Genomic DNA, 21,941 nt, shown 5'->3' on the forward strand with positions numbered 1-21,941 from the left:
CTACCCGAGATGGACTTTGGCCAGACGCTGAGGGTAACTAACAGCCCCTGCTCTCATGCCAAGTACAGTGGTATGATGATTTGGGGGAATCTGTATGTACAATTTATGAATTCTGGTTGATATTATCAAGCTGTTACTATGAAGTTTGCTGTATCATGGAATGTATAAAATGTAGGCTCCACCATGGGCTGAGATAGCTTGTTGCACGCACCCACTGGAATGGGGACAATGGAGAGTAGTTAACCTTAACGACTGTACTGTGACCACACCATGGGTATGCGAAGGAGGGTGGCTGAAGCTAGGAGAATTAGTTTCTCCCAGCCCCTCAACAGCCGGCTGGAGGTTGGAGAGTGGAAAACTGCCAGCATCAGAACAAAGGAACCAGGTGTTGTTGGTGGGACATATCAATGCGAGAGACTCATGAGCCAAACAGGAAGTTTTGGGCAGGAGAGAGGAAGCGACGAGTATACTTTTGTAGCAGAGAGGCCCTGTTTAACTGTGAACAGCGCAGGTCAGGAAATGACAGCTGGGGTGGAGAGGGATCCATGCTTCAGAAGAGATGTCCTGAAGCTGCAGAGGAAAGTTCCTGGGCACCCCAGAGGGCTCTCCCCTGGCCCAAAGATCTCTCCACAATGGTGAGGAAACAGGGAGAGAAATGCATAAAGGCATGGCTATTATTTTGTCTAGAGCTGTACCTCTCTCATACTGTTACGTAAAGAGCAATGGTGTTTTAAAACACTGTGCAAAGTCTGTGCTTTGTGTGTTACATGTATCACATTCCCTTGAAAAGTTTCCCTGTGGACCTGCAATACCCACATGGCTGGAATTCTGGGAAAGAGTTTATTTAAGTTGCACTGAATTCTGAGGCGTCAGCAACGGTCTCAGGGGCTGGGTAGTTGACTGGCAGAGGTCTCAGCTCCCAGGAGGGGGTGCTAGACAGAGGAACGGCATCCCAAGAGTGTGCCTAGAGACCCCAAGGGAGGGGCAGTGCACAGACTCTGTTCAGACTCTGGAGGCTGAAAGCACACCCCACATTTGGATCCCCTCAGAGTAGTCTGGTGAATGTCCTAGAGGGGGCACTTGACTAGACCTGTAACAAGTGGGACATTAACAACTCCATGCCTGAGGATCTCCAGTTTATTCATCATCCAGAAGCAGGAACTCTGGAGGCAGGGCGTCCCTGTCACCATGCTGGGGCGTTGGTGCTGTACTGACTCTGGAGAGCATGCTGCCCAAGGCATCACCAGCACCGCTTCTCGTAGTACCTAGCTATTTCTTGGAGGCCTCCCATCCAAGCAGCTCAGTGCTGCTTCACTTGTGAAATCTGACAGGATCACAGTGCAAGGTGAGATCTTGCTGTAGGCTACGCATGCCTCACAAAACACGTTACAAATAATACAAGGCGAGGTTCCCTTTTCATCAGGGGTCTGACACATTTGTGCTGCATTAGAAGGTGAACGGCAGAGCTTCCTCTAATGCAACACCCCATCTGTATGTATTGCGTGAAGCAATTTGACATAGAATTGGAAGGTTATCTAGTCCAGTCCCCTGCACTCGTGGCAGGACTAAGTATTACCTGGACCATCCCTGACAGGTGTTTGTCCAACCTGCTCTTAAAAATCCCCAGTGATGGAGACTCCACAACCTCCCTAGGCAATTTATTCCAGTGCTTAACCACCCTGACAGTTACAAAGATTTTCCTAATGTCCAATCTAAACCTCCCTTGCTGCAATTTAAGCCCATTGCTTCTTGTCCTATCCTCAGAGGTTAAGAAAAACCATTTTTCTTCCTGCTCCTTATAACAACCTTTTACATATTTGCAAACTGTTATCACATCCCCTCTCAGTCTTCTCTTTTCCAGACTAAACAAACCCATTTTTGTCAATCTTCCCTCACAGGCCCAATGTTTTCTAGACCTTTAATCATTTTTGTTGCTCTTCTCTGGACTCTCTCCAATTTGTCCACATCCTTCCTGAAATGTGGCGCCCAGAATTGGACACAATACTCCAGCTGAGGCCTAATCAGCACAGAGTAGAGTAGAAGAATTACTTCTCGTGTCTTGCTTACAACAACACTCCTGCTAATACATCCCAGAACGATGTTTGCTTTTTTTGCAACAGTGTTACACTGTTGACTCATATTTAGCTGTGGTCCATTATGACCCCCCAGATCCCTTTCCGCAGTACTTTTTCCTAGGCAGTCATTTCTCGTTTTGTATGTGTGCAACTAATTGTTCCTTCCTAAGTGGAATACTTTGCATTTGCCATTATTGAATTTCATCCTATTTACTTCAAACCATTTCTCCAGTTTGTCCATATCATTTTGAAATATAATCCTATCTTCTAAAGCACTTGCAACCCCTCCCAGCTTGGTATCACCTGCAAACTTTATAAGTGTACTCTCTATGCCATTATCTAAATCATTGATGAAGATATTGAACAGAACCAGACCCAGAACCAATCCCTGTGGGACCCCACTTGTTATGCCCTTCAAGCATGACTGTGAACCACTGAGAATTACTCTCTAGGAAAGGTTTTCCAACCAGTTTTGCACCCACCTTATAGTAGCTCCATCTAGATTGCATTTTCCTAGTTTGTTTATGAGAAGGTCATGCAAGACAGTATCAAAAGCGTTACCAAAGTCAAGATAAACCACGTCTTCCCCCCCATCCACAAGCCTTGTTACCCTGTCAAAGAAAGCTATCAGGTTGGCTTGACATGATTTGACAAATCCATGCCGACTGTTACTTATCACCTTATTATATTCTAGAGGTTTGCAATTAATTGCTTAATTATTTGCTCCATTGTCTTTCCAGACAGAGAAGTTAAGCTGACTGGTCTGTAATTTCCCGGGTTGTCCTTATTTCTCTTTTTATAGACGGGCACTATATTTGCCCTTTCCCATTCACCTGGAATGTCTCCCATCTTCCAGGATTTTTCAAAAATCATCGCTAGTGGCTCAGATATCTCCTCAGTCAGCTCCTTGAGTATTCTAGGATGCATTTCATCAGGCCCTGGTGACTGGAAGACATCTAATTTGTCCAAGTAATTTTTAACTTGTTCTTTCCCTATTTTAGCCTCTGTTGTTCCTACCTCATTTTCACTGGCATTCACTACATTAGATGTCCAATCACCACCAAACTTCTTGGTGAAAACCGAAACAAAAAAGTCATTAAGCACCTCTGCCATTTCCACATTTTCTGTTATTCCCCCCAGCCTCATTGAATAATGGGCCTACCTTGTCCTTGGTCTTCCTCTTGCTTCTAATGTATTTGTAGAATGTTTTTTTGTTACCCTTTATGTCTCTAGCTAGTTTGATCTTGTTTTGTGCCTTGGCCTTTCTAATTTTGTCCCTACATATTTGTGTTAGTTTATATTCGTTTTGTAATTTGAGCTAGTTTCCACTTTTTGTAGGACACCTTTTTGATTTTTAGATCATTAAGCCAGGGGGGTCTCTTGCCATACTGCCTATCTTTCCTATGCAGTGGAATGGTTTGCTCTTGTGCCCTTAATAATGTCTCTTTGAAAAACTGCCAACTGTCTTCTGTTATTTTTCCCCTTAGACTTGCTTCCCATGGGACCTTACCTACCAACTCCCTGAGTTCGCTGAAGTCTGCCTTCTTGAAATCCATTGTCTTTATTTTGCTGTTCTCCCTCCTACCATTCCTTAGAATCATGAACTCTATCATTTCGTGATCACTTTCACCCAAGCTGCCTTCCACTTTCAAATTCTCAACCAGTTCCTCCCTATTTGTCAAAATCAAATCTAGAACAGCCTCTCCTCTAGTAGCTTTCTCCACCTTCTGAAATAAAAAAATATCTAACAAGTCCTTGGAATGTATTGGAGACAATCTGTGCCCTGCTGTGTTATTTCCCCAACAGACGTCTGGGTGGTTGAAGTTCTCCATCACCACCAAGTCCTGTGCTTTGGATTATTTTGTTAGCTTTTTAAAAAAATCCTCATTCACCTCTTCTTCCTGGTTTGGTGCTCTGTAGTAAACTCGTACCATGACATCACCCTTGTTTTTTACCCCTTTTATCCTTACCCAGAAACTTTCAACAAAGTCAGTCTCCTATTTCCATCTCAACCTCAGTCCAAGCGTATGCATTTTTACTATAAGGCAACACCTCCTCCTTTTTTCCCTGCCTGTCCTTCCTGAGCAAGCAGTACTCTATACAAATATTCCACTCATGTCTATTAGCCCACCAAGTCTCTGTGATGCCAACTATGTCATAGTTCCAAGTATCAGAGGGGTAGCCGTGTTAGTCTGGATCTGTAAAAGCAGCAAAGAGTCCTGTGACACCTTATAAACTAACAGACATTTTGGAGCATGAGCTTTTGTGGGTGAATACCCACTTCGTTGGACGCATGTAGTGGAAATTTCTTGCCAGCTACAGAACCAGTTTCTCCTCCCTTGGTTTTCACACCTCAGCTGCTAGAAGAGGGCCTCATCCTCCCTGATTGAACTAACCTCGTTATCTCTAGCCTGCTTCTTGCTTGCATATATATACCTGCCCCTGGAAATTTCCACTACATGCGTCCAACGAAGTGGGTATTCACCCACAAAAGCTCATGCTCCAAAACGTCTGTTAGTCTATAAGGTGCCACAGGACTCTTTGCTGCTTATGTCATAGTTGTGTTTATTTACTAGCATTTCGAGTTCTTCCTGCTTATTCCCCATACGTCTCACATTAGTATACAGACATCTAAGATACTGATTTGATTTCCCCCCCGCTGCCATTTTGTCTTCTCTCTCCTTTATCCCTGCTATAACAGCCCATGCTACCTCCAAATTCCAAACCTTCTCCCAGGTCTCCATGTTCTCGACTTACCTGTGGGCTTTGGTCACCTGCCCCCTTCAAACCTAGTTTAAAGCCTTCCTCACTAGGTTAGCCAGTCTGTATCCAAATATGCTCTTCCCCTTCCTCGATAGGCGGACCCCATCTCTGCTTAGCAGTCCTTCTTCCTGGAACAGCACCCCATGGTCAAGGAAGCCAAAGCCCTCATGGCGACACCATCCTCGCAGCCAGGCATTCATCTCCAGGATCCATCTGTCTCTGCCCGGGCCCCTACCCTTCACCGGAAGGATTGAAAAGAACACCACCTGCGCTCCAAACTCCTTCACCCTTACTGCCTGAGCCCTGTAGTCACTTCTGATCTGCTGAGGGTCAGACCTCGCAGTATCATTAGTGCCACATGGATGAGTAGCAGGGGGTAGTAGTCAGAGGGCTGGATGATCTTCGACAATCCCTCTGTAACGTCTCAGATACAGGCCCCTGGCAGGCAGCGTACCTCCTAGGATGCCACGTCTGGGCGACAGATGGGTGCCTCCGTCCCCCTTAGAAGAGAGTCACCAACCACTACTACCCTACATTTCCTCCTGGGAGCAGTGGCTGCGGTCCTCCCAGCCTTGGGGGTACATGGCGTTTCCTCCTCCTAGGAGGAGAATACTAGACGCCACATTACAAATATCGCTAGGGCCAGATTCTGATGCAGGGCACCGCTGTAAATCCACATTAGAGCCACTGACTTCAATGGAGCTACTAGAATTTACACTGGTGTAGCTCACAGCAGCATCCTACTGCTCCAGTGTAAGATTGAATGTTGAAATTGCCAGCTGCTTCCTTGAGTTATCTAACGAGACTCGGGGTCAGGGTCCCAGGGGAGGCTATCACACACACACACACACACACACACACACACACACACACACACACACACACACACACACACACACACACACTAAATAGCTGCAGAGATGTATTCTCTACTCCCTGCTCTGAGGTAGACAGGCCAGATTGAGGCCTGAGATACAGGTCCATGAAATGTTAGTGGAATTTGCAGCAGCGGAAGTAAGTGTAGAGTTCTGTTATAAAGGAAACGGAGCAGCCGGAATTCAGCACTTGGCAGGAAGGATGGGACTGACAGATGTCTGATCTTTTAAGAATTAGTGCACCTGAATGAGGCTGTATTGACAACGCTGGAGAGTCAAAGGTCTCTGCAGAACGGAGACCAGCACCGCAGGGCCACCTTCCCCCATCCAGGGCCACATGCCAACCAACGCCATCCCTACCTATCTCCAAGGGGGAGAGGGGCGGTCGGTCATCCTGGCCCATTTAATGCTGGGCTCCTCTGCTGAGTCAGCTGTGAGGATTTTTCTGCTGGGGACACCTGCCCACGGGCATTGCACTGAGATCTACCAACTCACTTCACACAGGCCAGTAAATGGTAATTGCTTTTGGTCACTGATGGCCCTGGGCTGAATTTGCACCCATGACCTAGAAGTGAAGTTGTGTATCAGCCCCCTAAGCCAGGTGTGCCCCCCGCAAAAGAGTGTCTTTTAAATTTCAGTTGTCAAGAGGTTAATAAAAGCTCACGCCGAAATCCAGATCACTCAGTCGAGAGACAGACTGGATGGCTCCGGAGGCTAGAATGTCTCTCCCTCTGCTACCAGAGGTCACTGGTTCGCCTCTGGCACTGAAAGCCAGCAACCAAACTTTGCTGTCATCTCTTGGCTGTCTGGTGCTAACCAAAGTGAGTTGGATAGCGTCCAGGGGCGGCTCCAGGCATCAGCATGCCAAGCGCGTGCTTGGGGTGGCAAGCCACTGGGGGTGCTCTGCCGGTCGCCGCAAGGGCGGCACGCCTGCGGGAGGTCCGCCGAAGCCGCGGGACCAGCGGACCCTCCGCAGGCAAGCCGCCGAAGGCAGCCTGCCTGCCGTGCTTGGGGCAGCAAAATGCCTAGAGCCACCCCTGATAGCGTCAGGTCATCAGGGCAAAGAGTCTCTATGCAGAAGATGGAGCTTGCTTAGGGGCTGGTCCCAGGTTCATGTCTTTGACCTTGCCTTCCCTAACCCAGAGCAGCATGTGCATTTAAAAACCCACCCAAAGTCCCAAACAATAACAGCCCTACCAAAACAAAACACACCAATGCAAACACAGCTCTCCCACAGGAGAGTGGAGGAGAGAAAGAACCAATCACACGAGAGAGAGAGAGTGAGAGGTTAGTCACATCACTTAATGGCCGGTTGGAAGGTGTTCAGATACCAAGGTGATGAGGACTGGCTGAGGACTTCTTGAGAATCACCAGCTATTCTCCTCCTCCACTCAACACTGCCTGGCTCCATTCCTACAGTAAAACCGATGGCTGTGCAGAATGAACTCACTTGTGATATGCTCCCTGCAGCTCAGGGTTACAGGTCAGCAGTGGGGAAACTTGTACTGCTGCTCTCTGTTGTGCGGCTAACAGGAACGCTTCCTTCTCCTGGGCTGTCTAGTTGGCACTGTTCACCAGCACTAAACTCATGCATACAATTGTGAGAAAACAATTAAGTCAGAACTAGAATAAAACCATGTCTGTAGTCTGTTTGGTGCCTAGATGATAACTCTTTCCATTCCACTAGGATCTCCGGAGGTATAACTTCCTGTTGAGTAAAGCTCTTCAGATGATCCCAGGACCCGTACCATTAAGAGCAGACCTATGAGCTCTGCTGTAACAGAAAGCATCAGATGAAGGGTTCTTTGCAAGACGCTTGCGAACTCCCAGTTCACTGTTTTTCACAGGATGCTGAGGCACAATTATACAATGGATGGCCAAAGTGCCACACGCATTGGAAAACACACGCTTCTCCTTCAAATCGAAGGCCACCTCTTTCAAACACCATCCCATCACTAACCTACGCTGACAACCAACCTAGACAGTAATGCAAAGTTCGGATTGAGTTTTCCCTCTTAATATTTGTTCCGTTGTTTTACCGAAATTACAAAACCTTCAGATCCAAAATACCTCTGAATGTTAATATCAGATCCAGAGCTGAAATTTTACATTAACCTTAATGTAAACTGGCCAGGAAGGTGGCAGACTGAGACTACTACCTACTATACCAACCGATATTATCTTCCTGCTCCCTCTCCTCCTTGCCCCTCATTTATCTCATTCATTGTCTTTTGTACAGTGTCCCAACCCCACGTTATGTGCTTGGGGCAGAGACTGTTTTCCCTGTTGCGAGTCTGTACAGCATCAAGTACAATGTGGCCCTGATCTCTGCTGGTGTCCGATGCTATTGCCACTGCAATACGAATTAAATGATATTAATGCTTATTCTCTTAAGTGCTGACTTTTATTTTTCCCCAGGGATGCTCCGTTCTGAGGCCTCACCCCCATTCTGCCCCCTCCCCCTCGGCCTCCGCCCGCCATCCGGTCACTGCTCTCTGCTCTCCCTCAGGCCACTCCCCCAGCCACCAAACAGCTGATCGGCATGGCCCCATTGAACAGCTGTGGCTGGTGGGTGCTGAGCACCCACATTTTTTCCTGTGGGTGGTACAGCCCCAGAGCACCCACAGAGTCAGCCTCTATGCTTAGTCTGATTCTCATATCAGTTTGACTCCAGTGATCTCCGGATTTACAAACAAGTGTTAGGGAGAGCAGAATCAGGCCATATAATTAGCCAAAGAAAATCTATACGCCTCTAACAGAGAACATTGCTTCCTAGAAAGGATTTTCTATTTCCTGCACCAAGCTCTCCCACCCCAGCTTCAGCCAGTTTAGTTTATTACAGGATTTGACAAGTTTCTTTATAATTAAGAGGATCCAGGGCCTCACTATTAAACAGATCCATTTTCAGATTCCGAGAGAAATACAAATAGTTTGAGATTTTCCTGGAGATACACAGCTGGTCATTTACAGCACTTCTGATCTCCTGTAAGACCTGCAAAAATCATGTTACTGCTCTCCCAGGGCCTCTGTAACCCTCCTTCTGCAGCTTGTGATGGGTGTTCTCTTTTCTGGTTCTTTAGTGAATGTGATGACGAGCTATTTGCCACAGAGGCAGTATCTCCTTTGCGGCTCTCCTTGCCACTTCCAGCAATCTCATCGCCGTTGGGTTTTTGCCTAGGAGTTAGGTCTAAGGTTGGGAGACTCCCGGGTTTCAGCCACATTTGATGCGGACGCAGTAGCCCTGATGAAGGGCAGACATTGAGCAAATATTCATTTACTCCAGCGATGTTACTTCTGAATTACACCAGTGCCAATGAGAGGAGAATCAGGACCAGAATCTTAATTGGAACACTCCCAAAATGTTCCGGTGTTCTGAAGAGGGGGTCGGTCGACCCATTATGCAGAGGGGGCACCAGAGACATTTGTGGCTAGATTTTAGCTTCCCCAAAGCTCAGGAGCTTTTGGATCTGAGAGTTTGGTTCTGACCCATTTTATTTTTGCTAAAAACAGTCTGATTCTGCTCTTAGATACAATTAATGTAAATCAGGAGTGACTCCCCTGAGACAAAGGAGTTATACAGCAGTGTAAATGGGAGCAGAATCAGGCTCCACAACTAACCACTTTGGGGATGCCTGATGCAGCAGATATGTAGCGCAAAACATGCCTGCAATGCCGCCCTATGTTTCACATACCCTGTGTGTTCAGACCTTGTAGACACTAGAGATCCCATCCACAATATAACCCTGCAGAAATGTTGCAACACACCTCAGTAGGGAACGGATTAAAGCTACCTGCTAGTCCTAGGGTTGCTTTACCCATCACTGGGGGTTACCAAGTTCAGTGATGTGAGGGTAACAGGCCACCCAGCCGCTCTGAGCTCCTGGAAGCGCCTCTGTTGCTCACTGACTAAGCAGCTACCACCTGGCAGGCTGGCTTGGAGACTTGAGCTTCACTCTCTCTGACTTTAATCCCCTGGCCTTGGCAGGTTTGCAGCTTTCGTTGCTCTAAGGCATTCTCACTAACTGGAAATCCCAGCGGACAGTGCCAGAGGGGTCATTTAAAAGCAGTGCATACAAGATGCTGTCTGATAGGGAAGCATCATAGCAGCTCAGAGGTTGTAAGGAATCTGGTTAATTAAAAATGAGCTCTGCTCCCTTGCTGTAGCTTCTCTGCCCCAACACAACTCTCCACATGCGCATACCCTCCATGCAGGTCTCCCATCCAAGTACACACACATTGAAATACATTGAGTACACTGTGCAATTCAACATATACTCTGAGTACATACAGTATGCAATGAAATACACACACAGGATATGCTGAAATACACATGCACACAAATGCAAAGTACACTCACCGATTTGATACACTCTTGGCCATAGGAAAACACAGGACCCGCAGGTTGCCTAAGGCTATGTCTGGGTTTAAAATGGGCCCAGGTGACTTGGGATGTTGGTAGTGAGCCACGAGGCTATGCCACCTCCAGGTCACTGGTTCAAATCCATCCCAGTGATCAAAAGCCATTTCATTTGGTGGCCTGTGTGAAATGAGTGGGTGGATCTCAGTCCAGTCCTAATGGACCGATGTCCAAAACTGGCATCTCAGCAGAGAGGCCAAGGACAAAATGGGCTCTGGGGACTAAACTCTCTCAGCCAGAGCAGTGGACCCTCCAGGTCAAAATTGATGCACATTGGCAGGGTAGTGAGAGCTCACATTGACACTGCCTATGTTATGCCTGTTCTCTGGATAAACAGAGGACTACAGATCTCCCTGGCTTTCTACAGAACTGTACCTAAACACTGAAGCTTAGGAAAGTCAGAGCTTTAAACTAAGGACAAAGGCATCTAAAATTCCAGATAGCAATTAGCCTGCACAAATCAACAGCTGTAGGGATTGTTCTTGTTCTTCTACTGTATGGACCATGCATGTGTATGTAGGCATCTGTGTGCATGAAATCACGTATGGACCCCAATATTTGGGCTTGTGTGTGCGCATCTATGTGAGTGACTATTTGAATGTGTGTCTGTCTTATGGGGGTATGACAGTGTGTATGTTGCTATGTAGTGATGTGTATGTATTTCAGGGCTAGTGGGATGTACATGTGAGTATGCATTGTATATATAGTTCTTTGGGCCGTCAGTTGTGAATGCATCTCCTCTATCTTGACAGGGGGTTAGACTAGATGACCCTTGCGGTCCTTTCTAACCCTATGATATATTGTATTTATTTAATTCAGATTGTTCCTATTTATAAGCAAAAAGTCTCAATGTTTCCAGCATGTTTGTGAAGTCCAAACAAACACTTGGACACCTCACATTCCACTTTCCTTTGCGATCATGTCACACAGCTCTAAGCTCTGTTATTTTCTTGCCATCGCCTGGCCATTTTTTATGTGCATGGCAACAGCTGCCTAGAGTTTAATAAGGCCAGGTTTTCAAAGAGCTTCCGAAAAAGTGCAGTGTTTCTGAAGCTTGGGGAATGGGCACTTGTCTCTTTCACTTCAAAGAAGTGATGCCAATTTACACCAGCTGAGGATCCGGGTCTACATCTTTAACTTGTGGCTCTGAGCTTTATGGAGTGCTTGGAGAGCCTCCGAGGAAAGGTACTACCACAACGTCAGCACAAAGCGTTAGTATGTGTGTTGTTACAGGACCCTAACATCAGCCTCTGATCTGAGATACCTGCAACACTCAGGCACATGCAAAACAGCTTTAAAAATACCGTACAGTTTTGTCCAAGTCCTCCCCCTCGAGTTTCAGTCTGGACCAAGGTATCTGAGCCAAGAAATTAAACTCCCGGGGCTCTGAGTTTGTGATGAAAGTGCTGACAACCTGAGCCCAATACGTGTAAAACTCAAGTGTCAGAAACTGTGCTGAGCCATGGAGCAAGGAGAACTCCTTCCAGGGTAGAATTCACTCCTGTAATGTCCACACGAGTCCCATGTACTTATTTAAATCCCTTTTAAATCCTAGGGACCAGTTCTGCTCTCCCTTGGAAGTTAGTGGCAAAAATTCCCGCCAGTGCTAGCCCACAGGGGGTGCTATGCAGGAATACCCCTCCCCCCATACTAAAACAGGCACGTTCTGATCATAAAAAGCAATTAGGGGGCCCCCAACAGTCACTTAGTCTGCTTATGCCTAGTGCCAAGGCGGGTAGCAACTGGCCAACCTCTGGGCACTGTCCAGATAAGAAGCCACTGACAACCATAACCCCCATGTTACAGATGGAGAAGCTGCAGCATGGAGAAACTAATCACGCCCACAGCAGGTTGAAGGAGAACTAGGACCGGAATCCTGGTCTCTCGAGTCTTAGTCGTGTGTTCAAAGTACGTTGCCTCCTCACAGTTAGATTTGGGGGCAATGCACTCGGGGAAACGTCTGTATCCGGAGGCTCACCAGACTCATGAAATCCGAGGAAAGGAAGTGCAATTTTCCACCGCTTCTTACAGTCATTTACACCTGGGCAAAGTGGATATCAAAAGCTACCATTCGGCTCTGGTTGTGACGGACACCTAGCTCATACAGCACAAGGCGCAGGCCAGTGGGACCTCAAGTCTGCAGCAATGGGCTCCAATACCCCTGATGGCATGCAAACCAGAAGCAGGTGAAGGGCCTACTGGGGACCAGAGCAGGCAAGCTTGGGCTGTGGGGTGGACTAGTGGTTACGGTGCAGCTCTGAAGACCCAGGTTCAATTCCTCACTCTACCACAGCCTTCCTGTGTGACCTTGGGGAAATTACTTGGCCTCTCTCTGCTTTCTTTCCCCAGCTGCAAAATGGGGATAAATAGCTCTGCCTTATCTCACAGAGGATTTGTGAGGTGCTCAAATGCTACAGCAATGAGGGCTCGACAAGTACGCTAGACCGAGAAGAATGGATGCTGGAGATGCCAGGGGCACAAGAACAGATTCCTGGGGGGTTGAACCAGCCCGCCTCCACTTTGTAAAGAGCCCATCCATACATCCCTCTACGCAGTGTAGGGAGAGCCACACCGACCTACTGATAACAGAAAAGAAAACTTTGAAATGTCTCTAGTACCTTTACCTGCAGAGGGTTCTTTGTGCTTATGGCAATGACGTGATACTTGTAGTAACACAGCTCGCAGCTCCAGCAGCCTCTCTCGCTGATCCATTTGATCAGACAAGGCTGGTGCGTGCATTTCACCGATCCATCGCATCGACACGGGCTCAACAACTCCCCCTGGAAAGAGACAGACAGATGGTCAGCAAGGGTTACCTCCTCCAAACAGATCTGAAAGCAGCTCAGCAAGGCGTGTCGGCTGCGGTTCCGCTTTGCAATCGAAGAGTCTTGGCTCAGGAGTTTTGGCCAAAGTAGTCCATTATTAGTTCTTCGATTGGTTTTTATTTTATTAATTAAGTTCCCTGCTGTTGAAAGGTGCTGGACAGACTGCCCTGGGGACTGATGGCCTATTTAAACACAATGCAAACTTATCCATATTGCCCTTCCAAGGAGCCTCAATCCCGAGAGGGGATCAATCTCTGTTGTCCATTCAGTCCTTGGTCTATCTGCCGGGACTGCCAGGGTGGGGTCTAATTAGTGCTGGACATGGTGGTGGTTCTGGTAAAGTGGACACTGGCCCCTGGACTGAGACCAGCATCAGCTCATGGCACATGGACCACTGAAGATAGTAAATGATTACCAGAGACAGACCCAAACCAAAGTCCCCATTGCAAATTTTCAAAATTTGAACCCAAATCAAAGTTTGGTGGCGTGGGCCCATCTCTGGTCACTCCCCATTTGTACTCATAGCTTGCAGGGGAAAGGGTTTCAAAATTCCATCACCAATGCAGTCCAACAGGACAGCTCATTCGAAAACCCAGATATCAGACAACCCGTGGATCCTGCTACTTCCATACTTGGAACAAGCAAGATGGAAGCCGAGATTATGGCCTGACACACAATCTACGTACTGGCCAATTCCCACGCATGGGATACCTTCCTTGGGTCATCGAATTTTTTCAGGCACGCAACTTAAATGAGGTTGCCAAGCAAGTGTATTATTTTGAACCCTTTGAAAGGGATCAGCCCCACCCTCCACACAGCTTGGTAAATTCACCACTACATCCATAACTTAGCGGCTCACTTCATCCAATTGTTAGAGGGGAGCCATTAAATTGCAACCCCCACCTCTGACCGTTTAAAAGCCACGTTTTGAACTCCTGCTCGATGTTTAGCTTTGTTCAGAGGGTTAAAGGCTTTTTTAAAAGGCAAGGTTAGCTTGTCTCCTGGAAGACAGGGAAAGGCTGAGTTGCATCTCTCAGCCATGCCCCAACACAAGAGGTATGACTTGAGGCTTCCTATTAAGGACCAAGATTTACCACCATCCTCCACGGACCTGTTGGCCTCTCCTCTTTTATTACTGTATGTACACAGCAGAAAGGCTGAGATGGCAATATGAGACTAGGACACAGACAAGTCTTCTATCCCCGGTCACATCTTTGTCCCACTTTAAAGGCCAGGTTCCACTCCCATGGAAGTTCAATGGAAAAAACGTCCATGGGTTTCATAAGATCAGATGTAAAGGCCCCCTGGAGGTTGGGAGCAGAGCTGGCAAGAGTGATACTTGTTTTTATGAAGTCTAATGCCAAAATGTTAATCACTTCATTCGGCTCCATTATGTGACCCAGAAATGTCATTTTCCATGAAATTTCAGCAACCTGGTTGTTTACACTACAAAGGCAGGCTGGATTTTGACTGTCACTGGCTTTCATTACAAATTGAATATCATGCAAAGGGAGGTTAGAATTTAGAAATTTACAGAATTGCGGTTTTCACTTGGAAATAGGCCACTTCCTTCATTCTGCCTATGGTAGAGCAAAATTGTGAAATGGAGGTGTGGCGGGGGAGAGAAAGCAGTAGCACTCATTTTCAAGAATTCAAACTAGCTTCAGTGGGAAGTTTGGACATGTGGCTTTGCTGTGAATGTTTTCATGTCTCCTGATGAGAGGTCTGCTTTGCTGACATGCGATTGTTAGTGGCTTTGCCACATTCTGCTCCAACTTCCAGTCACTCTTTGAGGACCTGCCTTCTCCAACAAAAAAAAACCCTACCAACACAAAAACCACTTCGGCCATGGCTACACTTGCAAATTTGCAGCGCTGCAGCAGGGTGTGAAAACACACCCTCTCCAGCGCTGCAAATTGCGGCGCTGCAAAGCGCCAGTGTGGTCAAAGCCCCAGCGCTGGGAGCGTGGCTCCCAGCGCTGTACGTTATTCCCCACAGGGAGGTGGAGTACGGACAGCGCTGGGAGAGCTCTCTCCCAGCGCTGGCGCTTTGACTACACTTAGCGCTTCAAAGCGCTTTGAAGTGCAAGTGTAGCCATAGTGACATGCACAATTCTCCCCCTGGGGCGAAGAGGAGTGAGCGAGAGAGAGAAGGAACCACACCAAGCAGTTTAGTCACATAATTTAACATTGCTTAAGAACTGGAAGGCACTCAGATACTATGGTGGTGAGAGTGGTATAAGAACCTATGAAAACTAGAACTGAATAGAGATAATCTCCCCCCAGGTTAAGTTAAGAGCTCAGAATGCATTTACATCTCTCAAATTTGATCTCCACTTTCCAGAGGTGAACCAGCCTAGAAAAAACTCCTCTCAGACTGGTAAATCGATCCAGAGAGAGCTACTGTCACTTATGAGAATTCAGTGAAAAATTCTGAGTACGAAGCCCCCCCAATTTCTTTATTTTTGCAAATCCAGCAAAAACCTGATTCATTCCTAACTTCTCCAAAGCAGTATGAATGATGTTTTGGGGGTTGGTGCACAGCTATTTTTATATATGGCTAGGCCCAGTTCTGTGCACAGCAGGTGTTCGTAAAAAGCCAAAAACTCACAGGCATATTAAAGGGATAAAGTCTTCGATACAGCAAAGAGAAGAGTCTGATCCCAGACTTCACAGTAAGCTCTAGAACAACCCATCAAGAGACATTAATGCATGAAGAAGTCTCTGCACAGAGACCCCTACGAAAAGCTACACACCAGAGTGCTCCTAAAAAGGAGACACAGTTCATGGAAGTTAGAGATGGAAATTAGATCATGTCCATTTCTCTTGGGCAGTGTAAGATTATTCCCTACACAGCACGCTCTGCAATGCTTCCAGCAATGGACCTTCCATTGCTTCCCTCATGAGACTACTCAACAAAGACACTTCAATGTCAGGAAACGGTAGCCTTCATTTCCTTTGTAGAATTACATTCCACCACGTGGATCACCCTAAACAATTTCTCTTTTCCTTTGGCAAATTGGTGGGCAAGTGCCTGATAGCGACAGATTTTCAAATACATTCACAAGTTCAGTGTGGATTTTGTCTGGCTTGTGAGGAATCAAGAGGGTTTTGGACTGATTCTCCTCTCATAGATACATATGTATAAATCAGGTATGGTGCCACTGGAGGCGGTGGAATTACAGAGGTAAACCTGATGTAAATTAAAAGGGGAATCAGGTCCCTGGATTGAGTCATATCCCTGTTTGGGGAGAGATGAGTAGATGTAGATCCAGTATATTTTCCTACTTTTATTTCTGCACATATGGACCAGCTCCTCAGCTGATATAAATCCGCATAACTCCACTGAAGTCAGTGAAGCTGTGTCACCTGAGGATCTTATCGACATCAGTGCTTTCGAGAAGGCTAGATCAGATCAGCAAGAGTGGCAGCAGATCATACACAGGTGCAGCATGGCTTTCGGAACGCCAAGCGACACGCTGCGTGTTCCAGATCTCCAGCCACAGAGAACTCGCTCTAAGCCTGCTGTTCTTCCTAAGGCTGCACCCACAGCTTTGTGCAAGATTTGGCACATGAAACCCTTCCCAGAACACGTAAATACCCTTGGCGGGGGGGACGGGGGAGGATGAGCCATCACTCGAAAAGTCACCTCTTGCAATCACTTGCCAATCAAAATCACACACACCTATGCCAGGAGTAATCAAACTAGAGGTTCCTGGCCTGAAGGTAAAGGGACCCATTTTATCCTATTGTGTGTGAAAGGAAATTGTCTTTTAGCCACTAGGTCTGGGAGTGGTAATGATGGGCTAAACTCCCCATTGAGGGGGTATAAAGGATTGAAAGCTGAATTTGCTGCTAAGCATATGAGGGCTCAACTCCGTTCACGTTAGAGGAGTTACGCCTGTTTGCACGAGTGGCAAATTTGGCATGGAGTCCTGAGGCTCAGCCAATGGAGAGATGGAAGCAACTCCGAGGTGACCCGTTGAGACGTGTGCTGCTTTCACATCTTTACTAGTGTTGCTACAATATCTCCATGTACTGGGTCTATATCCTGTGCACACAAGCCAGGCACATGCCGCCAAAGCAGCATCAGGCAAAGCAGATGGCGCAGTTTAAAGTACTGTGAAGAGAAGAGGTGACTATCCCAGATCAGTAGCTGCAATATGACTCTTCTGCTCCTACCACTGTTGAAGCAGCAGCAGAAAGTGACTTCCTGGAGTGAGGAATCCATTCCTGCTGAGAATCCTGCCTGCTCTACTCCAAATGCTGACAGACACTTGACCTTGATTGACACCACAATCTCCATTCACTGGCGGCAGTAAAAGTAGCCAGATAGCCTGGCTTTTAAGGGTCCTGCATAGGATTGTCACCTGCCCTAATTTTCATGGGACAGGCCTAATTTTTCTACAGTCCTGAATTTAATTGGGAAAGAGCAGTGGGAATCTGTGCATCATGATGCATAGTAACAGACTAGGATTTAAAACACCATTAGGCAGTGTTGTTGGAGCCTAAAACGGGGCATCAGGACTCCGGGGTTCTCTTCCCAACTATGCCGCCACAGTGTAGGACCTCAGGCAAATCACTAAGGCCATATTTGTCAAAAAGTGGCCAATGGCTTTACATGTCTGAGTTTTGGAAACTTTACCTGTACCCCCATGGAGAGATTTCGAGAAGCTAAGAGACGCCCCCCCAGCTCCAGGTCAAGTCAATTATTAATGATCTATTATTGGTATTGTAGTAGCTCCGAGGAGCCCTCATGGGCCAGGACCCCATTGTGCAAGATGCTGAAGCAAACACAGAAAACGAAGAGACAGTCCCTGCCCCAGTCTAAGTCAATGGGAGTGGCAGAGGCTTGGCACCTCTGAAAAAAAAAAATCAGGACCTAAATCAGCCTTTCCAAAGCCCAGAAAGATGAAAGCAGCCTTCTGCACTCAGGCAGCAGCTGGGAAATGCGAGGCCCAGAGGGCCATTGTCAGTTAAAGGGGGGACGGTTTTACAAAACGTACAGCGAAACCATATTTTCATGATATCAAATATAGCATTTGAAATGGGCCCGAAGCTAAAGCTTTTATCTGAACGTTAACGATTCAGATCTTGTGGAACTTGGAGCCAACCCTCCCCAGTCTTGGGTTGGGATCTATAAGCCCTTTGAGCAGGGACTCTCTTTTGCTAAATAGTTGCACAGCACCGCGGGCAATGGAATTGAACCTGGTGAGGGTTGTTAGGCATTGCCACAAGAGAAGTGGTTAAATAATAAAACATGGCTGCCTTGGCACATCTCCAGTTAGATAGTGCCAATCGTATGCAGGGCCTTTTGCAGAACAGGCACCCTGGTGGGGAAGGAGGGAGAGCTCAGTGATTGGCGCATAGGTCTCCTAAACCCAGGGTTATGAGCTCAATCCTTGAGGGGGCCATTTAGGGATCTGGGGCAAAAATGTGTTAGGGACAGTACTTGGTCCTACTATGAAGGCAAGGGAATGACCTTTCAAGGTCCCTTCCAGTTCTATGAGATAGATATAGCTCCATATTAAAAAAAAATTGAAGCTCCTTAAATTGAAGGCCTGAAGCTCAATATCAAAGCTTGTGTGTGTGTGTGTGTGTGTGTGTATATATATATATGAGCTTCATTGATCATGTCTACACAGCAGGGGTATCCATACATCACTCAATATTAACACCCAAAGTCCTATCCCAGCATATACTGACCACAGGGTGAAATTTCTGATGTTTCTCTGTAGCAGTCTCTTCTTTGGACGCTACGTGGAGTGTTACAAGGACTGTATAGCTTCTGCTATCGCCATTAAGTCAGCCATTTTATTTTCTGTTTAAACATTCCCCTGCAGTTACAATATGGCTGGTGCAGGATAACCAGAAAGTGAAACTGACTATAAACAAACGTAACAGATGAGTCCAAACAGAGTGAAATGCATTAAAAAAAAATGGAGTCACTGGCAAAAATGTAAGCAGGTTTTTACCAAAAAAAAAAAAAAAAGTCATTTTTCACATTTTGGAGAGGCAATTAGCAACACAAGTAAAAATATTATTATCCACTTGCCTTTGTCCCTTCAACAGATTGCATGGGAGAGGGCAAAACTCATTGCATTACTTTCAGCACACCCAGGAGGAAATAAATACATTAAGCTCAGGGTGTGTGATTCTGTAAAGCCAACATTCCGAACACTGAGATGGCGCAGTTCTATCATTTACACCACATCAAGAAGTGCAAATAACCAGGTATTCAGGTGCAAGTAACCAAGCACTGTAAATCAGTGTAGAAAATGCAAGGGACAAAATGCTCCTGGGGCACAACACAGCCCCTGTATGTGTCTATAGTGGGAAACCTCCATCATTAATCAGTCTAGTGCTTGGATACTAGCGCGCAGAGGGGTGTTTGAGATCAATAATCTGGGCCTGTCAGAATGTCCCTGCATCATCATGTTGCTATGTCTGTGTTCCCTTGTGATGCTGGTATTTCAAAACAATGATTGGAAGTGGCCATGGCATGATGCAGCATCACAACGTTGTTAGGCAAAAAACAGTCTGGAAGCTCTAAGGGCCACACTTCTAACAATGGCCTCCTAAATGATCTCCACCAAATTGGATACAACCATGTTTGTGCGTACAAAGACCACATCGGTGCAGGCCAGGGGGCACTGGTGGATGCCAAAGCAGGGACTGCACTCAGAATGGTCACTTACTTTCAGTGTTCTGTCCAGTGAAGGCACTAACCCGCCCCCCCCCCCCACATTTGCAGGTGCAAATGTAATTACAATATTGGCCTCACCCATTAAAATCTGGCCCTAGATTGTCCCGTGAGCTCAGCTTGCACATTGCATGATCACAGCAAACTGGAGCCGCTTGGTGGCTATCAGGTGGGGGAGCTTAAAGCCTGAAGATTTTTCTGAGTGATTTGTTTTTCCTGCCCAGATCATAAAAAGCAGCATCCCTCATTGGCACTGCTGTCAGTATCCACTCTATGGGATGGACAAAGGCATTTAGCGGTATATAAAGGAGTCACTAGACCAGGGGTCGGCAACCTTTCAGAAGTGGTGTGCCGAGTCTTCATTTATTCACTCTGATTTAAGGTTTTGCGTGCCGGTCATACATTTAAACATTTTTAGAAGGTCTCTTTCTATAAGTCTATAATATATAACTAAACTAAACTATTGTTGTATGTAAAATAAATAAGGTTTTAAAAATGTTTAAGAAGCTTCATTTAAAATTAAATTAAAACGCAGAGTCCCCTGGACTGGTGGCCAGGACCCAGCAGTGTGAGTGCCACTGAAAATCAGCTTGCGTGCCGGCTTTGGAACACGTGCCATAGGTTGCCTACCCCTGCACTACACACTCAGGGCTATATTCTGTCATCAAATACATGCAGCTTCCATTGACTCCAGCAGGAACTGGCATGTGAATCTGAGGATTCAAGTTACTCTCAACTTTGGATGGTTGTTGGTACAGACATATTACCAGGATGGAAGACCAACAGATTACAGAGCGTGTTTACTAAGGAATGCTGCTACACAGCTGATGATCACATGGGCGCCAAAAGCTTTGGTGGCACGATAAGATCGCCAGTGATGGACGTAAACTGAATATCCAACCAGCCCATGTTAAGGATCTAGCTAGAGACCGATTTGGATGGTGCTTGATCTGCAAGGAAGTGTCCACCTCAATGGTAATGATTGTATGGCTTGGAAAGAGTAAACTGAAAATATTTAACTGCAGGCCTCCAACTAAGCCTCCTAAATACACTTAACTTCACACTGAATTTCTATGTAATGGGAAGTTTTATTATGGCAAACAAATGCCAGAAGATTTCTATATTAAGAAAATAATAACAGAGCACTCAAGCACAATGGCAAAGAGAAACATGTTGTTACATAGCTGGTGAGCCTCAATAAATAGGTACTGACAATCACTCTGTGTTTAATGCACGTACAGTAACTGCCCCTCTGCCTATTAAACCTAAACACACACTTTCAATGAAGTGTCTCAAATGCAGTGTGAACATGGCATCAACCAGCAACGGAGACAGGAGGAGGTCACTTCAGAAAATATAACACGTTGTGCTTCTTTTGTGACCATTCCCTGAGCCATTAAAAAAAATTGGAATGAATTAAGCTCCCCCATGACATGGGGGTAAAAAAAAAAAAAGCTTACGGCCCATCTACACCAGGTGTAGTGGAGGGAGACTGCCCCCAGAAAGGCTAGACAAAGCCAGTAGAGGTTGCACTGGCCGTGGAAGGGTTAGGTGCCCTGGCAGGGAAGGCTTGTGCTTGTTACCACCTGTTCTGTGGATAGAAGACTTCAGCTTTGCACTCTGCGAGGCTGGCACACTTCACCAGCGCTGTTTACTGAAGACAAAAGGTGGGGAGAAGAGACAGTCAGTACAGTCCAGATGAAAAATACTGATTCCTACTAGAAAGCACAGACCACAGGCCCAACAAGGGCCAGGTACACATGAAGCAGAAGTCTGCTCTTTGCTGCAATTGGTGAAGGAAGCAAGTGCTGAAACAGGCAAGGTGACAGACCACGTACATATTAATATAGCCCAGAGTGCAATGTAATGGCAGCTGATCATCATTACCCAAGCCAGCACGAGCATCCAATTGACAGCTCAGCTGTCACTAAAAAGGAGGTGAGAACGGGTCCACATGTCACCTTACCCCTTCGAGGATGGTACATTTAGGAGTGAGAAAGGGTTATCTAAGGAGAGAATTCCCCAGCTCTTCAAGCGGCTCAGCTGGGATTCAGAACCGCCTTTGAGGCTGAAGGAACGGAGCCAGAATGTCCAGAAGGAGGAAGAAAAAAAAAATCAGAGCATAAAAGGATGGGTAAGGAAAGAGCTGAGAAAGCAGATCATCCTGCAATCTGTGCAACACCAACTGTCCTCTCCGCACCCTGGCACAGAGCGACTCCCCCACGCTGCTGTCTCCTCGCCACCAATTTATTTTAATCCACATCTCATAGGAGCCTCTGATAGT

The 21,941-nt window shown here is 46.6% G+C and overlaps 1 protein-coding gene across 1 annotated transcript in view; it reads right to left on the bottom strand.

Annotated features, from left to right (window-relative positions):
* Positions 1-21,941, bottom strand: part of MARCHF4 (membrane associated ring-CH-type finger 4) — a 163,130-nt gene that overhangs the window by 27,869 nt on the left and 113,320 nt on the right. The window contains exon 2 of the mRNA XM_039495136.1: positions 12,755-12,910. Coding sequence (XP_039351070.1) covers positions 12,755-12,910 — 156 coding nt within the window. The remainder of the gene's footprint in view (positions 1-12,754; positions 12,911-21,941) is intronic.

This window comes from Mauremys reevesii, linkage group 11, assembly GCF_016161935.1.
Source record: "Mauremys reevesii isolate NIE-2019 linkage group 11, ASM1616193v1, whole genome shotgun sequence".
In the NCBI taxonomy this organism is placed as follows: domain Eukaryota; kingdom Metazoa; phylum Chordata; order Testudines; family Geoemydidae; genus Mauremys; species Mauremys reevesii.